This window comes from Xiphophorus maculatus, chromosome 1 (genome assembly GCF_002775205.1).
Source record: "Xiphophorus maculatus strain JP 163 A chromosome 1, X_maculatus-5.0-male, whole genome shotgun sequence".
Lineage (NCBI taxonomy): Eukaryota > Metazoa > Chordata > Actinopteri > Cyprinodontiformes > Poeciliidae > Xiphophorus > Xiphophorus maculatus.
The window spans coordinates 11,244,576-11,272,264 of record NC_036443.1 but is presented as its reverse complement, the minus strand read 5'-3'; the positions used below and the strand labels follow the sequence as shown (position 1 = coordinate 11,272,264).

At 36.3% G+C, this 27,689-nt stretch overlaps 1 protein-coding gene across 3 annotated transcripts in view; it reads left to right on the top strand.

The window, feature by feature from the left end:
* Positions 1 to 6,947: 6,947 nt before the first annotated feature.
* The window catches only part of LOC102217955 (kazrin-like), a 131,362-nt gene continuing 110,620 nt past the window's right edge, over positions 6,948 to 27,689 (top strand). For all 3 annotated transcript variants that reach the window (XM_023330940.1, XM_023330930.1, XM_023330934.1), the window contains exon 1: positions 6,948 to 7,105. In XM_023330940.1, the coding sequence (XP_023186708.1) occupies positions 6,992 to 7,105 (114 nt within the window). In that variant the 5' untranslated portion in view covers positions 6,948 to 6,991. The remainder of the gene's footprint in view (positions 7,106 to 27,689) is intronic.

Genomic DNA, 27,689 nt, shown 5'->3' with positions numbered 1-27,689 from the left:
TTGAGATAAAAAATGTTAAAAGTTGACGGGAAATTTGAAATTACATTTTGAGAATTATGTGTTATTGAAAGATTGGAAGATTAATACTTGAACAATAACTATAAAGTCATAGAAAATGCAAACGTTTTACAAAGACTTAAATAAATAAACAATGCTTAGCCTGGTGGGGCAACAAATAAAGAATGATGGCCTCAGGGCTTATAATACACTGTGGGAAACGATGAAATGTAATGAACTGTATGATAGAATCCTAACATTAAATCAATATACTGATATAAACTAGTATACTGAAAAGTATACGGTTTTTTAAGATATATGAAACAAAATTTTAGCACATTGTTATTAAAGGTATGAAGGACAGCTACATTTGAATGTGACTGGCTTTTAAGAGGCTACTTTAGCTAGCTTTTTTTTTCTACCAAATAGGGTTAAAAACGTGTCTAAATCTGTACAAACACATGCTGTGCCACATACTCGCTAACATTAACTCATAGAACTACCATCAGCAGATTTATAAATGTAGACTTTCGGTCTTTTGAGGTTTTTTACTACATTTTTATTTGACAGATTCAGGGGCTACTCACCAGCTCCGACCGTGGAAAGTGTCGCGTCGAATGACGTAAGCTTCTTCTTCTTCTTCTTCTCTAATGTTTTGTCGGGTGCAATCCGTAATTTATTATTATTACTACTAATACAAATATTAAACATTTTCATATGGTACAAACACAGATTTTCATATAATCATATGAGCAAATCCATCCGTATTTTTATTTTTAATTTTTTAAATTAAAAATAAGATTAGGGCCAACCCTAACTTCTTCTTATCATTATTAATGGATTGCAAGCAACTTCGGATGTACATACAGCCACCTAGTGGAAGGCTATGAAGTTGGACAACTCATAACACTACATAACTCTAGAATATACCTTTTAACTTCATTGTATATATATGTATATATATAAAATTGCACGACCGGAAGATAAAAACACGGCATGTATTGAGAGAACACGTCTTGTAAAGATCCAATAAAATTAACCAAGTATGTTAAATTTTGGCATTTATTTTGAGTGAATTATTGGAAAAAAATCCAAAGAAATAAAAGGCATATTGGAAATATAGGTCTTTAAAAAAGCGAACAAAAATAAACAAAACAGAAAAAAAACCCTCCGGTTTTAGATTTTAGTGAGTTGTTTTTAAATACTGTAACGTTTATTACAATACCTAATTAAAATCTTATGACGGATACGTTTGGCTTTTGTATTTTTAGTAAATTCTTAATATCCTGTTCAAATTCGCAGATAACTTATAAATAAAGGTTTTTAAAAAAGGTTAAAAAAAGGTTCTATTAGCGACAAGCGGCTGTTATCACCGATAGAATGGTTGATAACGGTTGATAACAGCCTGCTAGCAGGTAGAGCAGGGACCAACTGGGGCCATTCAATGGGGCTGATAACCACTGATAATCGCCATTCTATGGGATGATAACATCCGAAGCGGGTGAGATATGCCTCTAGATGCCTGTCCTAGATCCAAACTTTGACAGTGAAAAGAAGCAGCAAAAGCGGTTTTTTTTTTGTTTTTTTTTTACTTCAGTGATGGGTTTTGAAGAGGCACACGCTCAGACCACCCACTCTCTCTACGAAGAGGCTTTTCAAATACACACAGTTCACATAACTCGGTTTATTCACTCTTAGGTTTTGCGTTGGGATGTGTGTACTCAAGTCTTCCTGTTTCGGCAAGTAAGGCTTTGTGTTGGCTGCGACCAAAATCAAAAACAATCAGAGCCTTCAAAGCAGCAGACATGATGATTTTTTTCCTTTCAACTCGACAGAGCCTTATGTTTGTTTATGAGGCCAGATTACCAGAAGATGATTTTACACGACGAACACACACAAAAAAAAACCAACATAATTTGTTTGGTGATTTTTTTTTTTTTTTTTTTTTGTCTATGCCTTTTGAATCAGATTCTGTTTCTGATTATTCTGCTCTATTATCTCTTGCTGAAATGGAGCCAGTGTAATCCACTCAACCAGCTGAGAACGTCGTTTCAAGCAGAGCACAAAAAACACGAGAACGAGGACAGAAAGATGAAGAAACCTCATGGAAGTCTGAGCGGAGAAAATGGGGAGGATTTCGAGGGGGGCGCGTTTGTGCTGGAGGGAAAAAAAATTGGTTGAGGAAAAAAAAAAAGGTGAACCACTGCCAGATTTCTCTATCAAACATACACTCGCACACATAAATACACCCACACATCCCAACACACGCGCTCACGCCCACCTAGTGTTTTGAAGTGCACAACCCTACACCTCCAGGAAAAGCACATCCTATATCTGCTGCTTTGCTTTTATTCCACCCCGTACAGCAGTTACAGATACGATTAGTGGGGTTTAATGAGCTCTGTGGAGATGAGGGTTCTGCTCGCCGATTCACAGCTGCCGGGCCCCCAGGGGGTTCAGTTCCACCAAGCCAGTGATGTGTGCTGTCTCTCTGCCTGCACCATCTCTCTGTCTTCATCCCCACCGTGAAAATTTCGTGTGGGTATCGGAGGCAGGGTGGCGTTACGTGGATTTGTGGCTGCATAATGTGTCGGCATGTATCCTCCGTATAAAGATAACATGTTATTTAATCGTGAAAGCTAAAATCTCTCCTGTGAAATATTCTGCCTTATCAATTTGTCATGAAGGAATAATTAGCATTTCTTCAAAAACGAACATGTAACTTTTTTTTGTTACTTTAGTAAAAATTATTAGCATGGGAAATATAATTGTAATTATTATGCCAGCTGTCGTCCTAGGTAATACAATCATATTGAACTGCTTTTAATTTGAAGACTGCACTTCTGAATGTTTATATTACACATAAACATTCAGAAATACGTAGTCGACTTTATTTCACTGATTGTGTTTTTAGAGGTTTCACATTGTTATAGAGACCCGATTTTCATAATTATGTACGTCATCTACCAAGAAACTTGCAGTCCTACAAATGTGAAGTACAAATCTGTAGTATATATATATCTTATTACAATTTATTGCAATGCTTAATATAAATTGTCAGGGAACCAAAACATTATTTTCTGATCAAAGATTTCCTTTTTTTTTAAATTTTCATTCATCTTGTGGTGCGACAAAGTGATGTAAGAGCATGTTATTCAATGTTTTATCTTGACTTTTGCCAATAGGGGGCAGTATTGGATAGCACTGGTAATGTCTTGTCCTCTCAGGAACTGTTTGGAGTCAATAAACTAAAACATTAAACTGTAAAATGTTATGATTGCCACAAAATATAATCTTTTAAAGTCTGTCTTTCTTTTTCTTGACCTCTTGAAATGTTTTTTTGCAATAATTGTATCATGTGTTTCTTCTGTAGATATTATTCTACAGATCCGGTTGTTTTAATTTTGCAACTTACACTGGAGAGATTTGAGTTTATGTATGGTGGAAAAAAAAGTTAAACCATTTTTAAAGGTATTAGCTTTCACAATAGAAGTGGCTGTTGAATTCAATGATGTAAAACAAAGTCTATAAAGACTATTAAAGCTGTTTTACTTTAAAATGTTTTTTAGTAGAAAATGGTGAATAATCCTTCAGAAATAAAACATTTTGCAGCTAAGTATTCAGTTTTGTTATGTTGAACGAACAAACTGAGGTGATTGGTTAGCCAGATTTATTTTTGGTACATTTTTTAAACTTACAATTGAATGACTATAAACTATATGTCCTAAGGCAGCAGGTTCACTTTTGGCAATGCACACCTGAACCGATGTAATCAATGACATCATGTGCAAAAAAAATTATAATTTCTCAAAGTTTTTTTGTTTTATCGCTTAACTCTGATTGGTTGTGCACCTTTTTCTATTTGGTGTAATGAAATGAGAACATATGACACCCTTAGCACTTGGTCCTCAGTTCTTGGTTGTAATTGGGGCGCATTCACATTTGTGTTCAAAATATTCAAGTAAAATAAATGACACGAAGGTGAAATTTCAACTTTATAGATATTCTTTTTTTGTACAGACCTTTCAGCCTATACCTCTCGCTCTCTGTCATTAGTTTCATATTTGCTGAAGGCAAGCTGCAGGTGAAATCTATTTCAGGCTTTACATGAAGATGCAGAATGACACTCACTATAGTTTGCTGTATTTTCCATTCTTGTTGAAGGCAGTGACATCTTTTGGATCTCTAGTCACCAGTGTTGCCACAGTTGCCTAATAATTTATCTGTACTCATTTAAAAACTAGGTTAAAAAGGAACCTAGGTGCAGTGCTGATTACTTAATTTTAAAAATAATTAAATTAGATTACAAGAAATGTCGATGTCTATTAGCACATTTGTCCAGAGATTCCCAATAACTTTTGTTGTACACCTTATATTACTGATTGTGCTGCATTCAGGTGATTAATATTTTGTCGTTTAACTTATACTTTTAGATCATACAGTTGTAACTTGTTGCTTCAGAAACTTGGTGATTACCACAAAGGCAATCAGTGTTGGATAATCAATATGCAGGGTAAAGGTCAGCATTTCAGGGGTTATGGTTCATTTAAACCAAATAGTGGTATTGATTTTGGCACATAATGTAGCTTTTGTGATCAATGACCATATATTTTAATTTGATCGATATTATGTGCTTTGTGTTAATGTTATATATCCTGTTGAAATTGCTTTCATGTTATTTGCAGTGAACTGAATGAGGAAAATCTGATTTTCAGAATCACATTTCAACTATTTTATTGTCTTTACGTTTTAGGTCATATGATTTGATATTTTCACAGACTGGTAAAAATACAGATTTTGAAAGGGCTGTAAATAAATGCAAAACATAGATCAAGAAATGTTGATTTATGTTTGCCCATTTAACTACTCATGGCTAAAGTTAGCTACTTTGATGAATGTTTTTGGTTTTCATTTTGTCTAACGTGTCATTAAATGAAAAGGAAATAAAGTTGAGGCCAAACTAGAGACATTTTCTTGCCTAATTGGTTTATATTTGGATAAACTAAAATACAAGCTGTAAAATGTTATGACTGCCATATAATCCTTTTGAGCCTCTTGGTTTTTTTTTTATCTTGACCAGTTGACATATTTTTTGCAGTGTTATCTTTATGATGCATTTCTTCTGTTCTAATGTTTCAGACTAACATTAGAACAAGAAATATTATTTTTAAGAAGGAGATGATCTGCTGTTATGTCAAATTTCTGACCATGTTCTCACGTTGCCATTTATCTTTTTCTTTTGTAATTTTGTTTGGGTGTAATGTGCTGTAGACAAGTCGGTGTAGTGATAGATGGTGTAGTGATTAGTTTAAAGATGAAGTGGATTGTGTAGGTGAACTTAATATGCAGCGTTCTCCAGCCTACTGTCACAAGGGGGGGAACTGATTACCACATTGGACTGTTTTGTTTTTCTTTGCAACCAAGTGGTTGAAATGTTGCAGGCTTTCAATGTCTTTTTTTTTTTTTTACATTCAACATTTCACCTTCAGTGAGATGTTCTTTGATTTCTAGTCTTGCCAAGTAGAGGGCACTGTGATTGTGCAATAAGAATTGCACCCCTCAAATCCCGACTGAAACCGGATCCACACAAATTCTGCTGTTATGAATTATTGAATTAATGCTGATATTCCATAAAAAGTGATAAAATGTGGCATTTTGCTTTTTAATCACCCCAAATTAAATAAAATGAAATAGAGTTGAGGCCGAAACTCCCATTTATGCACATTCTATGGTCCATTTTTAATGACTAAAGAGATTTATCAGACACTCAGACTGACTAAAGTGTCTTGAAATTCAGGCGTCAAATGCCCCTGTTCACATATTCATTACTCTGACTTCTGCCCGACTCTCACCTCGGGGAGGGACACAGGCTTCCTCTTCAGGTCCTTCGTTTCCTTCTTATCTGCGCTGCCTTCAATCCCAACTTGTCAAATTTCCTCCTCGGAGCTTGTTTGCTTGGAAATGTCAGCCGTAGTGATGATAGAATTTTGTTGTTGCGCAACACATTAATCTAGCCTCTCTCGCTGTCTCCTCTGTCTCTCTCTCTCTGTTTCTCTCTCTTCCTTTCTCTATGCATGGGCGTTTGTGTCTGAAAGAGGCTTTACATTTGCATCCTGAAAATACCTTATCCAGCTGCTTGCCCTCAAATCATCCTACTCACTGGGATTAGTCAGGTTGCATTTCGTTATTTGGTAGAAATGTGCCAGCAGAGGATTTTTAGCTAGACATAATAGATTTAATGGCTCAAAGTTTGCATAAAATCACCTCTGGACAGATGGCCAATCCTTAAACCTCCTTTCTGACTGACATGGCTATAACTTTAGAATAATTTAAATGCTGGAAAGAAGTGGGATGATGGATAATGACACTTCAGGGGTTAGCGTAGCAACTCATGTAAAATTCAAAAGATGTTTGCTAAACCCCAACAAAGATATGGAAATCACCCGTTCCTCCACGCCTTCATCTATCCTGAATTTCCACCAGAAATATTTGCCGTGACCCTTCGCAGACCAGAGGTCACTCAGTGGTAAATGGGAAGTGTGTTTAGGAAGTGTGTATGAGAAAGAGGGGGGCAGGAAGTACAGTAAGGGTGGTGAGTTTTTAATGAAGGAGAGGAAACCTGGAAGGAGAAGCTTGCCAGGGACACACAGGGGAGAGAACAGGAAAACAAAAACAGGATGGCTCTCAGGCTGAAGTGGAATATTCTGAACCAGAGATCATGTCGCCGGAGAAAGTAGGTGACAGCAGAAAACTAGTTTGTTGTCGCTGTTGTTTCTGTGCTATAAGATGTTCACAGTACCTTTACAGAAATACAAGCAAGAAAGACACAGTTATGTTTTTTTGCAGTATGGTGCTCTTAAAATCTCCATGTATTAGAAACAAAAACTGTAATAAAGAAAAAACAATTGTGAAAGCAGATTATATGATTTTGTGTCTGTGTTGCCCTGTAGCTGTGCAGTCACTGAACAATCTGAATGACCAGATTGCGAGCTTTATGGTGACCAGACCCAAACCCCTGGAACAGGAGGAGCAGGCCTACTGTCCTCCGGAGAAGGAGACGCTGCAGAAGTCCATGAACCTGATGCGGCACCTCCTCGTCGATGCTCAGGTACAAATTTTGTTTTTCTTCTTTTCTTTCTAGATTTAAAAAAGAAGGCAGGTGGTAAAAGTAATTAGCAGACTTTTTGACTCCAAAATCCAAATCTGTACAAAAAAAATCTCCTTTTTTTTGCATTTTGTCAACTTGTAACCTCAAGATGACTTAAATGGGATCATTTAAGTGTAAATGATCCATAAATCCATGTAAATGATACATAGATCTAGATTTATTTTGCAAATAAAAATCACAAAAGTGTGGCATGCATTTAAGTTGAAAATATTTCAATTTGGTCAGTAGGAGGAGGCTATACGTTTCAGGTCATGCAGTAGATTATCAAGTGGTTTCAGGGCTGAATATGATCTATTCTTTTAGTTGGTCATATATTTAGAGCTGCTGTCATTCTGGAAAGTTAATAAGTCTCTGACTGGTTTTCATGCAGGTTTGCCTTTTACTAATGTCTGATGTTTGAATCTGATTATGATGGGGTTTCTTTAAATGCAAATGAGGCACTTCACGCCCTCCATATTCTCACAAGGGCTTCATTGGATTAAATTTAAGCCATTTTCCTGTTAAAACTAGTTGGCTAGTGTCGGTTTTAAAGAACAAAAGTCAACAGGACGTTCAAATGTGTAAAATTATGGAGAAAAAAGATTAGTTTGTGTTAAATTGTAAATTTTGTTTTGTATGGGCACATCACATGCTTCATTTTGCATCAGTGCAAACTCTTTCTGAGGGTATGCAATTATGTTTATAAACCATTTATATCAGAGTGTCCAATTAAATTAAAATGTTGACTGTAATGAGATGAAACAACAAACGAACACTTCCTCCAGTTTGACAATTTATTATTTTTGGCAGTGACAGGCCTGCTTCATGCACCACTCTTTTAGCAACTCCTGCAACTGTCAATTTTGTTGTGATCTCCCAACCACCACAAACGGCAACTTTTAATTGAAACTCGCGTCACATCCCGTCAGCTCAGAAAAATTAATTTTCAGATGGATTAATTGCCCAGGTGAGAAGCTGAAGGGGAGCAGAAAGTGTTTCTGCAATTTGGTGCGGCTGCTTTCTGCTGATAAGTCAATTAGCTGAATCGCAATTACAGTGTGAAAGAATAAAATGCTATTGTCTTTTCCTCAGCTTTCTCCTCATGCTTCACATGCTTGTTATGGCTGATTAGTTTATATAACCTTTGTTAGGAAGGGCGGCTAAAAAGGAGGACATGGAACTCCAGATTCCTGAGAGATTAAATTAGTGGAGGGAGGATTCATCAAATGTAAGTGGCATTGTGTGATTGAGTTGTTTCCTTTAAATATGCATGAATTTGTTTTTTTTGTTTTGCTGTGTCCATCCTTTTCAAAATGATTTTGATAGTAAATCTGCTGCACAATGACGACTTTGGAAGTCATGTAAACTGTGTTAACCTGCTATTTAAAAAAAAAAAAAAGCTGCCTCAAAAACAAACAAACTTCTTAATTTATTATCGTTGAATGTTACAAAACAGTTTTGGTCTCAAAGTCAATTGAAAATCAACTGCAGGCCTGAAGACAAGACATGCAGAGATTACTGAGTGACTGCTGGTGACCCTGAATGCTTCTTCCTATTTTCACCTTATCAGTGTCACTCTTTCATTCTTCCTCCAAAAGACAGGTAGCCACGGTGGCTGTTAATTTACTCTCTCTCTGGTATTCCGCCTGCAATCTTTTTCCTCTGAACATCATTCTTCTTGTGCAGGTAATGTGTCATCAGCCAGTATCAATTGGCATTCATGCCCTTTTGGTTTCCTCAAATCAAACGGCTCCGTGGAATATTAAGTAGCTGATGTCTCGATGAGGAAACAATTAAAAGGCTGTGTAGTTCGTAATGCCCAGCCTCTTCTATGGAGGCTGTGTCGAAAGTGTGAAAAAGTACACCAATAGTAGCAACAAGACTAAGATAAAACTAAATGATTTATAATGATTCATAATAGTTTAATTGGTCTTTTAAATTGCCTTTAGGTGAGAGAGAGGGAAAGAGAGAGAGAGTGTGTGTGTGTGTGTGTGTGTGTGTGTGTGTGTGTGTGTGTGTGTGTGGGTGTGTGTGTGTGTGTGTGTGTGTGTGTGTGAATGGTTGTGTGTCCTGTGGGTCTCTGGGTTTCCCCGTGATGGACTAGTGACCTGTCTGGTGTGTACCCAGCTCAATGACCTCTAAATGTAGCTACCAGCCCCACTGACACTCTGTACAGATAAGTGCGTATAGACGGTGGACGGACGATTCAAAATGATTATTATGAATTTAGCTCTCCTTAATTATGGCACAGATTCAAATAGCTGGCCATTTGCAAGCTTTACAGTGATCTTAGCATGAAGCACAAGTTCATGGACGAGCCTTGATAAAACAATTATATACAAAGGTTATATTCTCCTCCTTTTTTTTCTGATGCAGGAACGTCGCATTAAAATGTGAATTTGGTGTAATGAAGCCATTTAGGTCTAGATCTTTTATTTTTTTTAATAGTCTTCATAAGTGTAGTTCCTAACTCCTATGCTCCCCCTGACTGAGGTCCAGAATCAGAAGGTACCCCACTGACCAAACTGCGTAATTAAAACATATTGAAAGTCTTAAATAACATCTCTCCATCTCGAACCAAAGCCTCTTGACATACCACTGGAGTTTATTTACTGCTATTGTCCGTCTGGTCATGGCTCACTGCAGAGCTGCTTCACGTGGATCCTCCATCCACACTAAAGGCCCATCTGGCGTGTATCTTGCAGTCAAGCTGGGAGGAGATGGGCTGCTGAGCATTTTCTACCGACCCTCTCTCTAATTCTCTTCCCCATGCTGTACTCAGCTGCGACTGCATTAGCTGAGCTGTCAGTCATCACATGGGCGGGGGGAACGGGGTTCCTCTGAGGAGGGGAGAAGGGCATGGTTTGGGCATAGGGGGTGTGCAAACGCAGTTAGGAGGCCATTTAAAGGTGACTTTGAGAGTGACTAAGAAGAGACAGAGATAAATAAGATCTGTCTGACCCCCTGCAACCTCCACTTCACTTTAATCATCAGTGCAACACTGCAGACACGGCTGTCAAGCTCAGAGAAAAAAACAAAAAACACAGTAAAACAAATAAGATGCGTCTTTGTGTCTGACAGATATTCATTTACCAAAAATGTTAGCCTTGAAAACAATTGCAGTGGATGATCAATACTGCTTGGAAGGAAATTTTCCAATAAAAAAAAAACAGTTGCTGTGATGCTGTTTTTTTTTATTTTATCTTAAATATATATATGTATTGAACATACAGAAATTGATTTTCTTAGCTTGACCATTCTTAGAGGATCAATATCAGAATGCTGTGACATGTTAAAGTAAGATTTCTTAGTGACATAGTTACAGTTATATTCCTCTGCCAAAATCTGTGTACATTAGTCCAAGACTCCATAAACCAAACAAAATCCAATTGAAAATCTGATTCAGGACTTTTAAAGCTGATGTTTACATACGTTCTTTAGAGGTGCAGCACTGGTAGAGACATAACTCATAAGACTTCCACTTCAGTTATGTCCTGGTTTCTGTTCGTTACATGAAATCCCAATAAAATTTGTTGAGGATTTTGGTTGCAGTTCGACAAATCGAAAAAGTTAAAGGCATATGAAATTAAGTAAATGAGATAAGAGATGAGACTAAATATTTCAACACCAATGGCTGACTTACTCGTTTGTTAGCCAATAGTTCTGGATTCGTGCCATGGGTCGTGGGGGAGCACAAAGAGGAGACAGCAGTCTCACTGGGTGGAGGGTGGGAGGCGATGGAGGGGGGAGTAAATGTGTGACGGGTCTGGCTGGGTCAGTCTGGCTCTCTCTCCTCCTGTGGCCTCACATGGCCCATCGGAGCACGTTTCTTTTACCCATGCATAATACATCACCCAGGTTCCATCTGCCCTCTCAGCCTGTCCTCTGACTTCGTAGACCTGTATTAAAAGCCTCTCGTCCAATCACTGACAAGCCACAGACGCAAACACGCACTATCATTGTCGCCTGGTTCAATCCTGAAGTGTGACAAATGAGGGTGAAATTTCGTAATTTGGTTCAAAAGGAGCTTTTCTTCTCTTTTTCATCTACAACTGAAAGGAGTCAAAGTTTATGTTTCACTGTCCTAAGCATCCAACAGTTTTGCGATCCTACAATTAGCTCAAACAATATCCAAGTGTAAGTGAATTTTTGGGCTATTAAAATATTTCTAAACAAGTTGTTGAAATCTTCACTGTATATAGCTCTTTATCTCTGCTTCTTGTACTATTTTCTCAAAGTCACAATTGTCAGATTTCAGAGAATTTTATTCATAGTGACAGTATTTACATAGACAAGGTCAGACCCTTGTCATTCTTAATGCTGCCGTCGTCCAAGATGCTGCACTCAAGAAATGTCTGCAAACGTCTCATGCACTGACAACATATATCTAGAATGAGTTCACAGTGTCAGGTTTTAACCATTTTTTTCTTTCGTTTTAGACGGAGCAGGTACCAGTAGAATTGAATTGTCGTAAGATGCATGATGGCGCTCCTGTAGATGGTGGACTTCTGTGTTGAGTAGATTGAAAATGACAGCTTATCTTGTAAGGCATAAATTGAAGGCATTTCATTACAGATGCATGTTTCTGAATCTTGCCTGAGGAGAGAAGAGTAATGTTAATAATATGGGAGTTATAATGGCTCAGTAGGAAAAAAAAACAAAAATTACTTATTGTTCCTTAGTTATTATACACAATAAGTCTTCTAAATAGACATGTAATTATGAATCAGCCAAATTACATGGATACATTCTGTCATTTTGCAGTTGGTGCCAATATTTGGTCACAGCATGCTGTCTAAACTGGATTCACTGAACACTGAAAATTAATGGACGACAAACACAAGTCTTTCACACAGATGATGGATGAAGAAAGAATATGCAAAAAATAAAACAATTAGTAGTACATATTAGTCAAATACGATGAAAAATACAGTCAGTTTGCGCACAAAACCTATAAAAGGTCTTAAAATGACAGAAGACGTTCATACAACAGGTTTTGGTAGATATATTATGCAATGATCCCCACTAATGTGGAGCGTTAAACCCATATACCATCTGAGCTAGTGTTTTAAAACAAGCAAATATAGATGTTCGACTGCAAGTGAACACAGCTGTCGAGGGTTTTGCTGGGGGCAGGAAGAGCGCAGAGGACAGTGCTCTTCAACGACACTCCAATGTGATTAAACGGCACTGGGTAATGAAATGTCAGAAACTCTGTCCTATAAAATATATAACTATTTAATCTTTTCCCAAAATGCATCAGTAGGAAGATTCATAAGAGCAGAAAGTGATAAATATATTAGTTTCGTGCTGTAAAACATTTATAATTTTACTGCATGTGGATCTGTATGATGGGAAGAAAGCCACACAAATCCAGTTTACAGTAAACTGAGGTACAAATAACTACATGTCAATTAGATTTATCTTTGAACATCTCACAATAAAGATTTATACTATTCTGATACTTAAAATAGTATTCCTCTAAAAAGCTTAATCTGTATTTTAAAATGTTTTTTTTTTCTCCCAGCGTGAAACCCCTCATGATTTCAAAGGAGGAATCTGTAAGTGTGCTAATCAGAACTTCCCTCAATCTAAGTTCTCACCCTTGCCTGCAAGTTTCTTTTCACTCTACAAAAAATGCTCTGCTAGGCAAATATTGTAAAGATCAAGCAGCTATAAAATAATGATCAGCACTGCTGACTGGCAGTCATAGCTCTAGGCAGCACTCATTTATTCCTTTTTAGGGAGATTTTCATTGAGAGTTTTCTCTCATAATGAGCTTGTTTTAATTGCATAGAATTTTTGTTTTTACAGATTTGCATGACAATTTGCATTTTATTATGCTATTATCAGTGCCAGGGCTGATGACATACTGTATATCTGGATGGGAGACATTTAATGTTCAGTTTCATTCGTTTGTCATCGTTGTTGTTTAGTGCAGCACTTTAATCAACTCTTAAGTATTTTAAATCCACTTCATGACCAAATTTGCCATAATTAATTTTGTTAGGAATCACTTCCACAAAGCAGTTTGTCTCTAATATACTTCACAAATGTTCTGGCTTAACTAAATTAAATAAGTAGTTGTAGTTTATGCTGTTTCACAACAAATCTCGACAAATTTGTACAAGTGTTTACATGTAAAAGCAATAATAGAGTAAGTTTGTATTTAATTTAAGCATTTTTTTGTGGTCTTGAATAATCAGTTGATTTTCCAAATGCAGGAAATGCAAAACATTGGAATGAGGAAGATTTCTGTTAGGACTGCCCTGAAGCAGACGCATGGATTAGGAGAGGCAAACTGAAAATCTCAACTGTTAATCTGGCAAAAGCAGAAACGACAATATCATTCAACTATTTTAGCATCAACTAGTAAGATACGAGTGGAAAGAATTATTGGTACATGTCAGGGTTGTGGGTCAGTTTGGTTCATTTTTAATTTGTCAGCCGTTTTATACCTTCCCATTGCCATCTTGTCCAAACCTGCTTCCATTAGTCACTGCATGTCAGATTAATTTGTTGGCAGTTAAGTGTTTTGATGAGTTATCAAGATAAATGATACAACCTTCAGTTAAAATGCATTTCTGCAACATCAAAACAGTATTACAATTTAAGTTTCTAAATTGTAAAGTAACAGAAAAATGAACAGTTTGAGTCTTGTTGAAGGCATCTGTCTGGAATCACTAGTTATTGATTCGGCAGGGCCATTAACATAAGTAGGCTGAGAGCTGAAAGATTGAAAGCATTTAACAACCCGCTCTCTGTCCATCTCTCACCGTCCTTCGTCTAAGACCTGCTTGAACTTTCTCATGAGAGGTCAAGACCAGGCTCTGACACTGACATCAACATGCTGGGAGAATGACAAATCAACATCATCATTGATCCAACATCCGTTATTGAAGAGATTTTTAGAGTCTAAAATCATTTGGAGCCACGATGTACTGTCCCTCATGTTCTTCTCAGACATCTGGTGGTAATATTTCTTTCACTAAGGTTACAGGAATGTTGAGATAAGATCATGTTAAATTGTCATGCAAATACTTGCTCACAAAGCAACATTTTGAACATCTCACAATAAAGATTTATACTATTCTGATACTTAAAATAGTATTCCTCTAAAAAGCTTAATCTGTATTTTAAAATGTTTTTTTTTCTCCCAGCGTGAAACCCCTCATGATTTCAAAGGAGGAATCTGTAAGTGTGCTAATCAGAACTTCCCTCTATCTAAGTTCTCACCCTTTCCTGCAAGTTTCTTTTCACTCTACAAAAAATGCTCTGCTAGGCAAATATTGTTTATCAATTCATTCAGAAGGTGAAGACTTTTAAAACAATATGCTTGTTTGACTTTTTCAGAAAATGGTTTTAGTAATTCCTAGATATTTAGCATTTGATTATGTTGTTCTGATAGAAATATGAAGCAAAGTTGGACTTATGTCTGTGACTAGGTCTAAGGACTCTCTTTGGCTTTTATGGAAAACTAATGCCAGTAATATACTTAATGTGCAAAAATAGCTGAAATTACTCCTTAGGACAGAGTTTATCATACTTTTAGAAGGTCATACAAGTAACAAATTACACAATGGGTAAACGATCAAAGTAAATTGAATTGATTGACATTATAATTGGAGGTAATAAATATATTTTTGGTGTTCTAACACATGTTTTCTTTCTCTGTTATCAAAGACAAGCAGATGACCTTTTTTGAGGTCACTATCAGAAAACTACATAAAGTTACAGATGTTATCTTTTATACTTGATGCTGAAAACTTCATTACCCCTTTCAGGTTTGGATTGGTGAACAGAGCACTCCCCTTCTCAAACGTATCTTGAATCATGATTCATCATGATTCTTTGAACGTAATCACGTGTCCCATTCTGTAGTGATTCTATGCGTAGGCAAGTCAATATTACACTAACATGCATCTTCTATTCATGTGGAAAAGATTTCAGGGATGTAGTGAAGGCCACTTCCTGCTTTAGCACCTAATGTCCACTCCCCCCCTCATTCTGTTGCCTTCTGGATACTTTTTAAATATTCAATCTTTCATGACTTTGAACCACTTATTTGTAATTTGCACTGGAGAGAGAGAAATATGGAACTATACTCTTGGCTTTTTTTTGGTTCAGGAATATTTTACTTTGGATATGGTCCAATATTGGACCATATATGTTTTGGAGTTTTTCACCCCAACAAAAAACGTTGTAACTTTAGGATAGTTGAGTCTATAACATGTTGCTCCAAGCTGATCTTTCTCCTCACTTGGAAAACTGCTTTTCCCAATGAGTTTAGGTCCAATGCTCTCCTAATCTAACTTGCTCATCTATTGATTGAGCCTGAGTGGAAACCACCATCGATCGTCCTCCTGTCTGAGAGGTGTTTATTTGTGTTTGTGTGTATACATGTGTTTAAGGTGCAAAATGTTACTATGGAAGCAGACCATCAGATACATCTTCTGTCTTTTTGCTCCTGACACCCAATCTTTCCTCACTAAAGTCTCTGAAGCATTCACCTTAGTTTTCACCATTTGCTCTCCAAGCTCAAATACTGTGTACCTTAAAAACAGGTATGTGTGAAGCAGTCTTATCTTTTGATGTGCGACGTACACATCAAAAGATGTGCAGGTACATCTTTTGTACCTGCACATCTGAGTAGACACAACAATCTACTCAGCAGCCAATGAGCAAAACCTCACATTGTTTGAATTCTGTATTGCTTATTTTTTTCTTTTATTTTCAGAAACCTTGACTTCAGTCTATCCAATGGTTTCTTAATATAAAAGCTGCAGCTTGACGTTTACTAATTGCTGCTCTGACAACAGAAAATCATCATGTTTGACTATCTGGTTCTAGCTCGACAGCTGTGTCTGGACTGACTCCTAATCTGAGACTTTCTTAATTAAATTTTGATTTTTTTGGAAACCACAAATAATATAATAATGCTGTGTCTACTTTGATTTTTTTTTAACTTGTCATTTATGCATTCAACTGAAAATAAAGTATTGAAAAATTCAGCACCGTCCTCTGCTGAAGCCAAGCCGCAAATAACAACTGTGTATAGTTGTTCTCGGTATTTGTTCTGTTGTCCATTAGACGGAGATGAAAGCGCTACACAGACGAGTTATTAGTATCGAGCTATGTTGAAATATTCATTCATATTCCCTGAGATCAAAGAAAACACAATGAGGTTTCATGTCTGAAACCTGCTCCTGTTTTTGACCTCTCGATGTTTAAAACATTGTCACATTTCCTTTTGTTTCACATGTCTTCACTCCCTTTTTAAAAAAGATTATTCGTAAGCTTCTTTGTTTGAAATTGCGCTCTATGGGAGTGTTATTATTGCATATAATGCATAAAATTATGAACTCCAACAAATGAGAATTGTGCAGATTCTGATTTTTTTCTAAGTGACATGTAATTAAAAATGATTAATATTGATAACTAATTGTTGCAGACTCAAATCCTGAGTCTAATGATTTTAAAGGCTTTTACATGAATATGTGCATCATTGAATCACTGTAAATTTTACAACAATAGTTACAGAACAACACATTGGTTATTCTGACAGAATAAAACATAATTCCTTCAGTATAAAGGCTAAAGAAGAGAGACATTTGTATTTCTTTGATCTGCAGCAGTAATTACCAGCAGTTACATAATAAAAGATGGATCCTCTTATGATTAAACACCGGCTCAAATGGGATTATTTTGGTTTCATATCAGGCCCCCTGAGTTAAACTTCAAAGCTGACCTACTCAAGGTGAACACAGTGCTGTTCAAGTGGATAATGTCCTTTTCCCACTGCAAGAGTCCTCACTGCTACTGTATGTGCATTTATAAATCAGATAGTATTGCCTTTAAAGTGATAAACTGTATGTTTGGGAACTGATAAAAGGGTATTTAAGGGATTTTGGTAACTTTGATTGTATTAAATTGAAGTCAGAGCCTTCAACATATCCTTATGACTTTGTCTGGCTAATCATTAAACCGTTTTGCATTAATTTGTAACATTTAAATAAAGATAGATTGGAGTCTGACCTACTTGGAACAGCTTTTGTTTTATTGAAACAAGTCATCTAATATTTAATAAAGCACTTATTGTGAAAAACAATGACTCCAGTAAGAAATATGTTACAAATTCTCTTAGCAAGACTAAGGAATAACTTGTGTTGATCAGTAATATTAGTTCAGTTTTATTGAGGAATTCACGACTGAGTCTTGAGCATGTGCAGAAAGTGATGCGGCAGCACCGGTGATGAGGAGGGAGGGCTGGGTGTGTGGGTGGAGATTTGTTGTTTATGTTGGACGTGCACATCAGTCATCACCCATGTGAATGGGACACAGTAAAAGAATCAGAGAACATTGGAGAATTTCTCAGCTGTGATCCTAGCTGATAACATTAGCTATTTAGGTTCATTCTGAAGATATTAGAGCTGCACAGTGGCTCCTGACCCCAATGGGATAAGGGTGTAAGAAAATGTATGGATGAAGATGATAAGCATGACTAATTTTAAGCTGAATGTCTACTTGACACCCTGTGTGATTTTAAATAATAAAAACATCCCTTATATCGTCCATAACTGAAAGCAAACAGTTGAAGCAACTTATTGAAAGCAAAAAGTAGGTCTCTGTTGAACCTAATAGGACGATTGTAAAAGATAACATTTTCCTCTCTACTATGTTTTTTGTTACTATTCAGACGCTACTTTAAATTGCTTATTGGAGTTCTATAAAGCCTGAATTTATTAGCCAATACCTTTTGTGTAAAAATAAGTTATTTTTTTGTTTTTTTTTATAGGCATGATCTGTTGCAAACATGAGCTATAGGTGAGTTTCAACTGGGCTTTGAAGAGGGAGATATTTTTGAGGTTGTGAGATGGTATCATCAGTAATGGCTCCCTTATTTAGCAGTCGTGGGTCATCTCATTGTGAGTTAGAAAAGTGAACAAATCCAAAGCACCTAACTGAACCATTACTCGCAGCTGAAATACTGATACTACACAATTCAAAGGTTTTTATTGTTTAAGTCATACATGGACTGGATTTTTCAAATCATTGAGCAGATGTGCATAAATGTTGCAACACATTCTAAAAGATAGTTGTGGTGTTTTGAAGTCAGATTGTGTTGTGAAATTATCATTAATAGTCTTTTCTGTAGTAGTTGTTAGTCATTATGTATTTGTTGAAATGCTGAGAATTCCCCAAAGCTGTGAAAGATTCCTTTCAGGATTAACTTAAGAGCTCAGTTGCTCGAAAAAATAAAATAAAATGCATGGGTCCGTTTGACTTACTTATCTATCTTATCAGGACTCTGAGGATTTGTTCACTTTTCTAACTCACACATACACCAAAAGGGTTATGGTTTAAAAAGAAGCGGAAAATTCTTCATAATACTTTCCCTATTCACTGAAACATTTCAGGTCTCTGACATGCTCTGTGATTCTGCAGAGACAAACATTTAAATTGTATATTTGAGTTATACAGAATGTTTTGTTTAATCAGGATTGTTTCACATGATTTGTTGGAAGGTGAATTTCATCAGGATTTCAGACCAAGTCAAAGATGCTGCTTCCTGAGAAAAAACAATAATACCAAGCAAACAGAAAAGACAACACTACCAGGTACTTTAGATAAGATGCAATATTTGTTTCTCCCTAGTCAAATGTTTCTTGCCTTGCATCATCCTCTATGTGTCCTCTGCTGTGATAGTACTTCTGTTTTTATTTAAAAGTCTTTAAAGCTGATATTTTTCCGTATTATTATTATTATTATTTTTTTTTTTTTGCTGACTGTGTTTGGGCACGCTTTGGCGTATTTCAATTTAGCTCCTTCTGATAACTTGGCCTCCTCCAATGGATAATGTAAAATTAGAACAAATGACTTTCTCTTTCTCAGCAGGCAGTTGTGTCCTCTTCCCCCGAGGCTTTTAGTGTTGGCTAAACAAGCACTGTTTCTTTCTACAATTAGAAAAAGAAAAAAAAATGCATTTAACACATGCCAGCATGTTCCTACTGCTAGATGAATTCGCCCTGCTTTATCAATAGGAACCAGCTGCTTCTCCTGAAGGACTGGACATTACTCAGATCTCCTTCTTCTTCCATCTACCGCATTTTGAAGGGCAGGATTTTGGTCTGCACATCTACAAAGTTAAAACTAAACGCGGTTGGCTGGGGTGCCTTTGCCTTTACGTAACATCTCATATACGCTGACATAATCTTCTTTTCATGTTTGTTTTTAGCACAGATTGTAGGGTTCCAGAGAGGGAGGTAATCCTGTAAGCCTGTTTAAGTGTGAAACAATATTAGTATGACATGATGTGAATGACAAGCCAGGTTGGTTTAAATAAGTGTCGCTCCTGGGAAGCACGTTTAGATGAAGGTAATATTGTGTCGTGTGAAACTATTTGAGTTATGAGACGATTTGTCAGATTGGAGCATGCTGCCACGCTGAGAGCTGCTCCAGATGACTTACATCTGTCTGTTCAGCTGAAACAGGAGGAGGAGGAGGCTCAGGAGCAGTCAAAGTCATATCTCGAAGCCATTTTGCTCCATCACAATTACCAGATCAAGCTTTGTGATATTGTTCTGGTTATTGTGTGTGCTGGCATATATTTGTGTGTGGGAAAGATGCCTGTTTTAAGAAGAGATATGAAACCCGTCTTGTAAAAACGAGGACAATTCTCATTTTAACAAGATTGTGTGAGTTTAAGTTTGAACTTACTTTTGTTGAACAGTCTGGGAATGTTAAATAAATTACGAGTGGAGCTAAGCAAGGAGGACTTTTCTGTGGACTGCAACTCCAAACTACTAACAAAATATTGGTCTAGTATTTTCATGGAGTAGATCTAAAATATTTGCAGATTTTAGCTATTTACAGGTGATTAGTAGTCATCAACTCCTGCGAATAACAGGGGTTTGTTGCATAAGGGGACACGTAACCTGGTTTTCTCATTAGTCTTAACTTTGTTTTCTTGTCTTAGGTCAGTAAGAATGATGAAAATTACTTCTATTTCCTAAATACCAGAAACATAAGATAGTGTTTGGGGCTTAGAAAAATATTGAACTTCCTGCCTTAATAATGGCACCTTATGTAGGTGCCATTATAAGTATATAATGTACTTATAAACATTATATACTTAGAATGTTTATAAGTATATACATATTACGTATGAATGTTTATATATTGCAGCAGTAGAATACCTCAGAGTACAAAATCTTTCAACTCAATAAACTTTGGTGATATGAAGCACCAAAGGGTGTTTCTTGGATCCGATGTGGAAGATTTTCAAATACACTATTTTTCATTTTCTGATTTTCACACTGAGCATTTGTGTTTGGGAATTTTAATTAGAGCAAGACCAAAATTTCTGGCTCTTATAATTTCTTCAAGACATTGCAAAAGTAGAAGACACTTGGCAAATACTATGAAGTTTTAGCTGTACTTTGCATTCATGTGAATTTGTCATTTGTGAGACTGTGGTTTTCATTTAAGGTCAGGTTCTTTCTTTAAGCATATTCGGTGTGAAAAAAAAATCCTTTAATGTCAAATAAAGGTGATGATACAGTCCACTGATGCTACAAGTACTAATAATTGTCAGTAATTTACTTTTAGTGCCAGCCACATATTAAGAAATTAGTCACATGCAAATTGGAAACATTCTTGTAAAATGATTGACATTTTTAAATTAACCCTGCAAGATTCATTTAGCATGTATAGTGTTTTAATTAGTTGCACTAAATGGAAATGACCAGCAAAGCAAGAACAGCAAAGCAAGAATAAGCACAATCCTTTTCTTTTTTTTTCTACAGTCTGTTCAGACTGATTGCTAAACTACAACCTGGGGAATGACGGAATACACTTTCATGTTTTACTCGTGTCCATTTATATTACATTTGAGGGAAACATCTGATAGCTTTCCTGTGATATTGAACCGCCAAATTAAGAAAAGGTCAGAGTTTGTCTGAATTCCCTTTCTCCATTACCAGAGTTGTAGCACCATTTGAAAAGGTCAGATAAACACAAACTGTGAACATAATGTAAGAGCCTTCATTGCTGTGATGCCTTGAATGAAGTGAAGGGAAGTGTGGTCGCTGACACGATGCTTTTTTATTGCTAAATCATTTTACAGCTTGAAAAGTGAGTTTATGGCAAACCTCAAACTAAGATTTTCATTGGAACAAAAAAGGAAACACACTTTTTAAACGTAGCTTCCAAACAAGTACACACACCCCCCACCCCGACAGGAAGTTCAATATTTTTCTAAAGCCCCCTTAAGTGTCCGTGTTTTTTGGAGTCTATCAATATTCCACATATTGACTTAATAATATTTGCCCTCTCTATCTTGTAAAAATGATCTACCTCTGTTAAACTGTGAGGGTATATCTTGGCCATAGCTCTGTCTCCAAATGACTCCATTGATTTAGCTCTTGTGACTATCAGGAGGATTGACCATGGCAAGGGTATTGCAGAGAAAAAGCTGCAAGGAGGTTTGAAGAATGATGTTTGAGAGGTGACCAGGCTGGTGAATAATACTGCAGGAAGGAGCGGGTCCAAGCAGTTCACAGGTAATGATATCCAAATTAAATTCAGATCAGATTAAGGGAAGGCAGGACATGTACTTGAAATTATGAACCGAGATCCACACAGATAATGGACATGGCAAAAGGTCCAGTGACCATAATCCAACATATTAGTTCACTAAATCAGACCAGAATCCCAGCTCCCCCCAAAAATAGCTGATTTATTTTTATCTATTAAAAAAAGAGAGATTTTAGTGGTCACCATGTTTGAAACTTCCACAGAGAAAGTATAAAATAAGAGGGCTCAGCATGGTCAGAGAGATTTTTGAAAGTATATTGGTAAATGTCATTTTTATATTTTTTAAAAATTTTTATGCATTTTGTGAGAATGCACGCTGAGAAAAATATCAGAATAGTTGGAAGTCTTCAGTAGCAGACCATTCGTCCAAATAGTTTTTATGATGAATGAGTCAACACAGAGGCATGTTGCTGCAATTTGTTCATTTGCTTGGCTTGTACTGTGCAGCAGACCTCTTTGTGTCTTTGTTTTTAACTATATCTACAGATAAATAAGAAATAATCTTGTTATACATTACTTTTTTAGTTTGGCACCAGTTTTCGATATGGGAGTAAATTGTGCATTTTAATATTGTTTTTCATCAATAACCTTTTCCACTATCCCCTTTCTTAATTTTAATTTGGAGAATCCTTCTTTGGTTGTGAATTCATAGTTAGCAAAGTAGAGGTTTTCCTCACTTTTTGCTTCCTTATCTGTCATTCCGATAATTACACTTTAGCTATCTCTGATTTCCTCTGCCTACATCGGGATGCTCCCATGAGTTACCTCCTGCCGGACTGCTTTGACACAATTGTAAATAACAGTGTTGAAGGCCATAAATCATGGTAATTCTTCCAGCAGACCTCTTGTTCAGATTGATCACTTGTGAGCCTTTGAGGTGCACCTGTGATTCTTGTCCCGCGGTTGTAAGTGAAATTGAGGGAATTGTGCACAAAAGGGGCAATGGATGAGGAATGTCATCAGTTGAGTTGTAATATTATTTATAACAACTCAACTGAGGTTGTAGGTATCATGCAAAAAGTGTAATCATTTCACTAAAAGACAACGTGAAGATTGCTAAGTTATTTTGCCACTTTTGCTTTTTAAGGTAGAGGTTCTGATCTGAATTGTGTACAAATGTGAACTATGAACTATTTTCCCACAATCAGTGCAGCGTTGTAATCTTTAAGTATTTCATTCCCTTAAGCGTTTTACTTTTATAGAAACGATTGCAATGATGCATTTATAATTACTGGGTCTTTTACAGTGCTGTGAAGGAGTTTCTTTGCAGATGTGTTTTAACTCACATTGGAGCATTAATGGCTTGTTTAAGGCCAGAGAAAATGTTCCCATGTGCTGTCAGGAAGACATTTTGTAGTTGTAAAAATGCCATTTTAAATCTAAATCTGCCATAAAAAAACAATAATTTGGCCTTAATGTTATAAACATTTCACCAACCAAATGTCCCAAGTGTGTATGTCATAATATGCCTCATGTCCAGCGTTCAGTCAGACAGGAAAAGTCACAAGACTTTTTATTTTTTATATTTTTTGGCAAGCAGTGAATATTCACATCACATTTCCCTCCTCCATATTATATAAATTTATGCAAAATGGCTGTACCCAGACTCGGATGGGTAGCACACAAATGTGTTCCAGTTTTATTGTATTGCTAAACACACAGACAGTCAACAAGCACTCAGTGCTAATTTATTACTTGAAGTAATGGTTCATTTGCAAAAATCTGCATATGTTGGGGAGAAGTTTGATGTGTGATGGCAGGAGTGATGAGAAGCTGATTCCCTATGGGGCTCTATGAGGCTTCTCTCACTATTTGTATAATTGATTCCTATTTCTTCTCCACGGTCATAATGACTGTGGGAACCAGTCTAATTCTACTTCAAATAAATCAACTGTCAACTAATTTAACTGAATTCATTCAGGCTAAAACAAAGTTTCCTTTGGTTGAAAAGATAAACTCACTTACTTGGAGAGAAACAGACAGTTAGCATTTTTTTTCCTGAAGATTTTGATGAAATTGTGAATATTTTGAAAGAAAATATAAAAAATTACTTTATGCACCCAAAACCAGCTAGCATGAACTAAAAATGACAGATTTAGCAAAAAGAAATAAATTGTACTACAGTATATGGAAACTTCAAAATCAAACAAGACTAAAACAAGCAATGTAACACAATAAACAAGAAACAAAAAACAATGCAAATGTTGAACGCAAGATGCATGCTTTTGTCAATTATCGAACTGCATTCTGTAGTTATGCATTTTATTTGTTATGCTGGCAATTTTGAAACGTTAAAGCTTATTGCTGTTGCAAGTGAAATGCTGACTGGTTTCTATCTTTCTGTGTGGAGCTGTTGTCAGTTTGTCTTCTCCGAAAGATGCAAAACAAAGGTTTTCTTTTATTCTGCAAGAACTAAATTAGCATATTGTTCTATTTTTTGGCATGTCAAAAGCAGCAGTAACAGTAGCAATAGCAAACTGATGTAAGCTTTAGTTCAGAGTTTTAATCTCAGCCTGACTCCAAGCTCCTTCAAAGGTTTTCACAATGAAGAAAGAAACAATGAGCCTTTTGTACCTGACTTATTTTATTTATATACGTTTGTTTTAGTGTAGAAAAGCTTATCATTCAGGCAGTTTGCCTTTGAGGCAAAATGGTTTTGAAGGGATGCATCAACACAACCAGACCCCCTCTGGTCGCCTCCACCCACCATATAGCAGGTAAACATAGCGTCTGTCTGTCCTCGTCACACAAGCTGATGGCTGTTGCATACTGAACAGAAGAGACAGGATCTGTCTCTCAACCTGAAAGAAAAAAACAAACAAAAAACAAAGTCATTCTTTTTCAATCAGATCAGCCATCCTATTTATACACATTATTCTAAATGTGAGCCCTAAGTGACATTTATTCTGCTACTGAATAATGCGAGTTGGAATACGAACTCTATCCTGCTAGCATTTTGCCTTTCAAAGAAGTTTTACGTGTTTGGCTTTCTAATAATTTCATTTAGTACCCCATTCCCATTCTGTTACGAGTGAAGCAGCTAATGGCAACTTCCAAGCATTCATTTTTGCAAAATATTTATGAGGACATCGTGAATAAGTATAATTTTGTTTGCTAATTGTTTGTCCTGGATTATAATTTGAGACATAGGCCTTAGTTTTTGAACCAGTCTAAATGTTTTTAAGCATCTTGCAAAATTAATTGGAATAAAACCAGATTTATTTCAGAACCTCCATGAATAAATTACCTTCGGGGTATTCGGTTTGACTGTTTTTGAAGGTGGTGTTTCTGTTTGAAGGTTTGTCTGCTGAGGCCCAAAATCTGCTTTTAACATTCTTTTTGAAAACACAGGCTTTCAAGCTATTATTTTCAGAGAAAAGTGCTATGTGAAATAACACAAACAGATTCAAACTTATTTTTAATATTTTTTTCAATAGCACAGACCTATGAGCTATGAACTTTGACATATTTCAAAGAATCCAGATTCTTAGTCTGCTAATCAGTTTTATGCCCAAGATTAGACCTGTGCTTTCGCATGGCAGCAGACTTACATTTGGTTTTATGGCAAGACCCCAGAAATGTTCTTTTTTCCCTTCCATCAGCATCAGCCTCACACCTACAATGGCCACATGAAGGCAGCAGAATGGGCACAGGAGCTTAGTGTGAATGGAACTAGAGATTACAGAAAATTGGTGAGGACAGGATAAGGATAAAAGTTTTTCTAGTTGCACAGTTTCCTACAGCAAACCTCGCCCTCTTGTCAGACAGCATGCGAGAGCGTATCTGTATGTGAAAACTCGTTGGCTTTACTCAGGTATATCCATGTATCTTATTTCTCACCTGAGAGTACACGCAGTGCTGCTGATGCCAAGAACAACAAACGCATCAGTATCCATTCTCCAGGAGCTTGTTTGTCACCCGAAACATGCTGCTCATCTTAATGAACTGATTATAATTACAGATACTGGGCTTGAACTTGCTCAGAAAGGCAAAAACAAAAGCACGACAATAATTTACACTGGATTGAGAAAGGATTTACTGGTCCATGTTTCTCTGCAGTTTGCTTAGGGGCATATTTCCAAATAGTAGCACACACAGTTGCACACGCGCACACACTCAGCTTGGAGAAGTCCAGAATTTGATTCCAGTATTTTGAAGGTCCAGATAATTATGACAAAAAAAACATGTCCATTTCCAGAATTAAGTCCTAAATATTCTGTGCTATATTCTTCCTTCTTTTGTCTCCTTGTCTCCTTCTTTCCTACATTGTCACATTTTTCATCCTTCCTGAGTACCTTGTGGTCATCCTTCCTTTGTCCCTACCTCTTCCCCTTTCTATCTTTTATTTTTAATTTATTTTGTTCTCTTCTTGTGTATTTTCTTCCTTCCTCTCTTCCCTCTTTCCTCCCCACCCTTTCTGTTTATTCCTTCATATCTTCCTTCCTTCCTTCCTTCCCTCTTTGTTACTCTTTACTTTTTTCCATCCTTCGTTCCCTTTTTTCTGTCCCTCCATGCTAAGTGAGCCCCAAGTGAATATAAAATTCATGCCAAAGAGTGTTTGCAAATTTCTTACTGAAAGTGCACATAGAATATGAGTTTGCATCTAAAAATCCATCCATGGACAAAATATACAAGCATCAGCATTATTAATATGAAGCACAATTTAAATTAGAATTCTGGATCAAATGTCACTTTATTGTTTTGGGTCAAGAATCATTAATTAGTCTGATGCAGTAGTTTTCAAAATCTTTTTTTTTTTTTTATGTGCAAATTTTATTCGATCTCCTGGAGGTAATTTCTCATCCTCATATAAGAACCCAATTAAATGTGGAATGCAGAAAAAAGATCAATAATCCCTTCATTACTACCTAGGAATGTGCCTGGGCTCACTGCTCTGCTCAATTAGAAATCAGCAATATATATTTTTTTCGTTTTTCTGTCTCAAATACTTTAGCAGCCAAAAATGATCAGTTTGCATGGAGATCAATTTTGGTAGATTAATTGTGTAATAAGAGCCTTGCCATATAGAATTATGTGTGTTCAGAAAGAGCCATTTTAAACAAAAATGTTTCTCATACTTTTCCCATCATCTTTTCTTCTCGGTCACACATGGAGAAACTTGAAATCCATGCGTCATTGGATGTAAGAAACAAACCACGAGCAAAAAGTCTTTCTACATTTTTTTTTCCTAGAACAAATTACTTTTCACAGCATTTCCCTCCAATTTCCCACAACCGTGTTAATGTGTGTATTATTCTTTTTGTGTGTGGTTTCATCTGAATGAGACAATTTGTGTTGTCAAGTTTGCCGTGATAGGAATTCAACATAGAGCTCAGCAATAAAAACTCAAATTCCTTTTTTTTCTTCCCATTAAACTTTTTACTCTTACTTCTAGGGATCAAAAATACAAAGTGTTCACATTCGCTGGGTTCAGCATTATAACAACTTTCCCACCTTGCTGGCTGGTCTTAGCAGATGCTCTCAGTGAGCAGGTGATTTTGGTGCAGACCGTGAACTCTGCAATGCAGAGGCAGTCTGAATGACTTAACACAAATTGTTGTGTAGGTATCATTAAGCTCTATATGAACATCCTCCAACTCTGAGACCTGGAATCTGAAATCACTGCATACTGAAGGAGACTTTTAGATATCTGAAACACAATGGAAAATATTTTTTTTAACTTGAGTTATTTCTGTGAGTTATAGTTGTTATACTATTTGAAGAAGGTAAGCACCTGAAATTGTATGTTGTTTTAAGCTTATTACATGGTGCTTTTTGCATGCTGTTATATAATTAGTACAAATGGATGTAAAGCATTTGCTTATTGTAGAAGTCTGGCAGTCCAGGAGTCTTTTGACCATCACTATCTAGTGGTTTTCTAAATCATTATGGGTTTTATTTTTTATAAACAAACATAACTGCTGGATTCAAAACTTATTTCTTGAAGAAA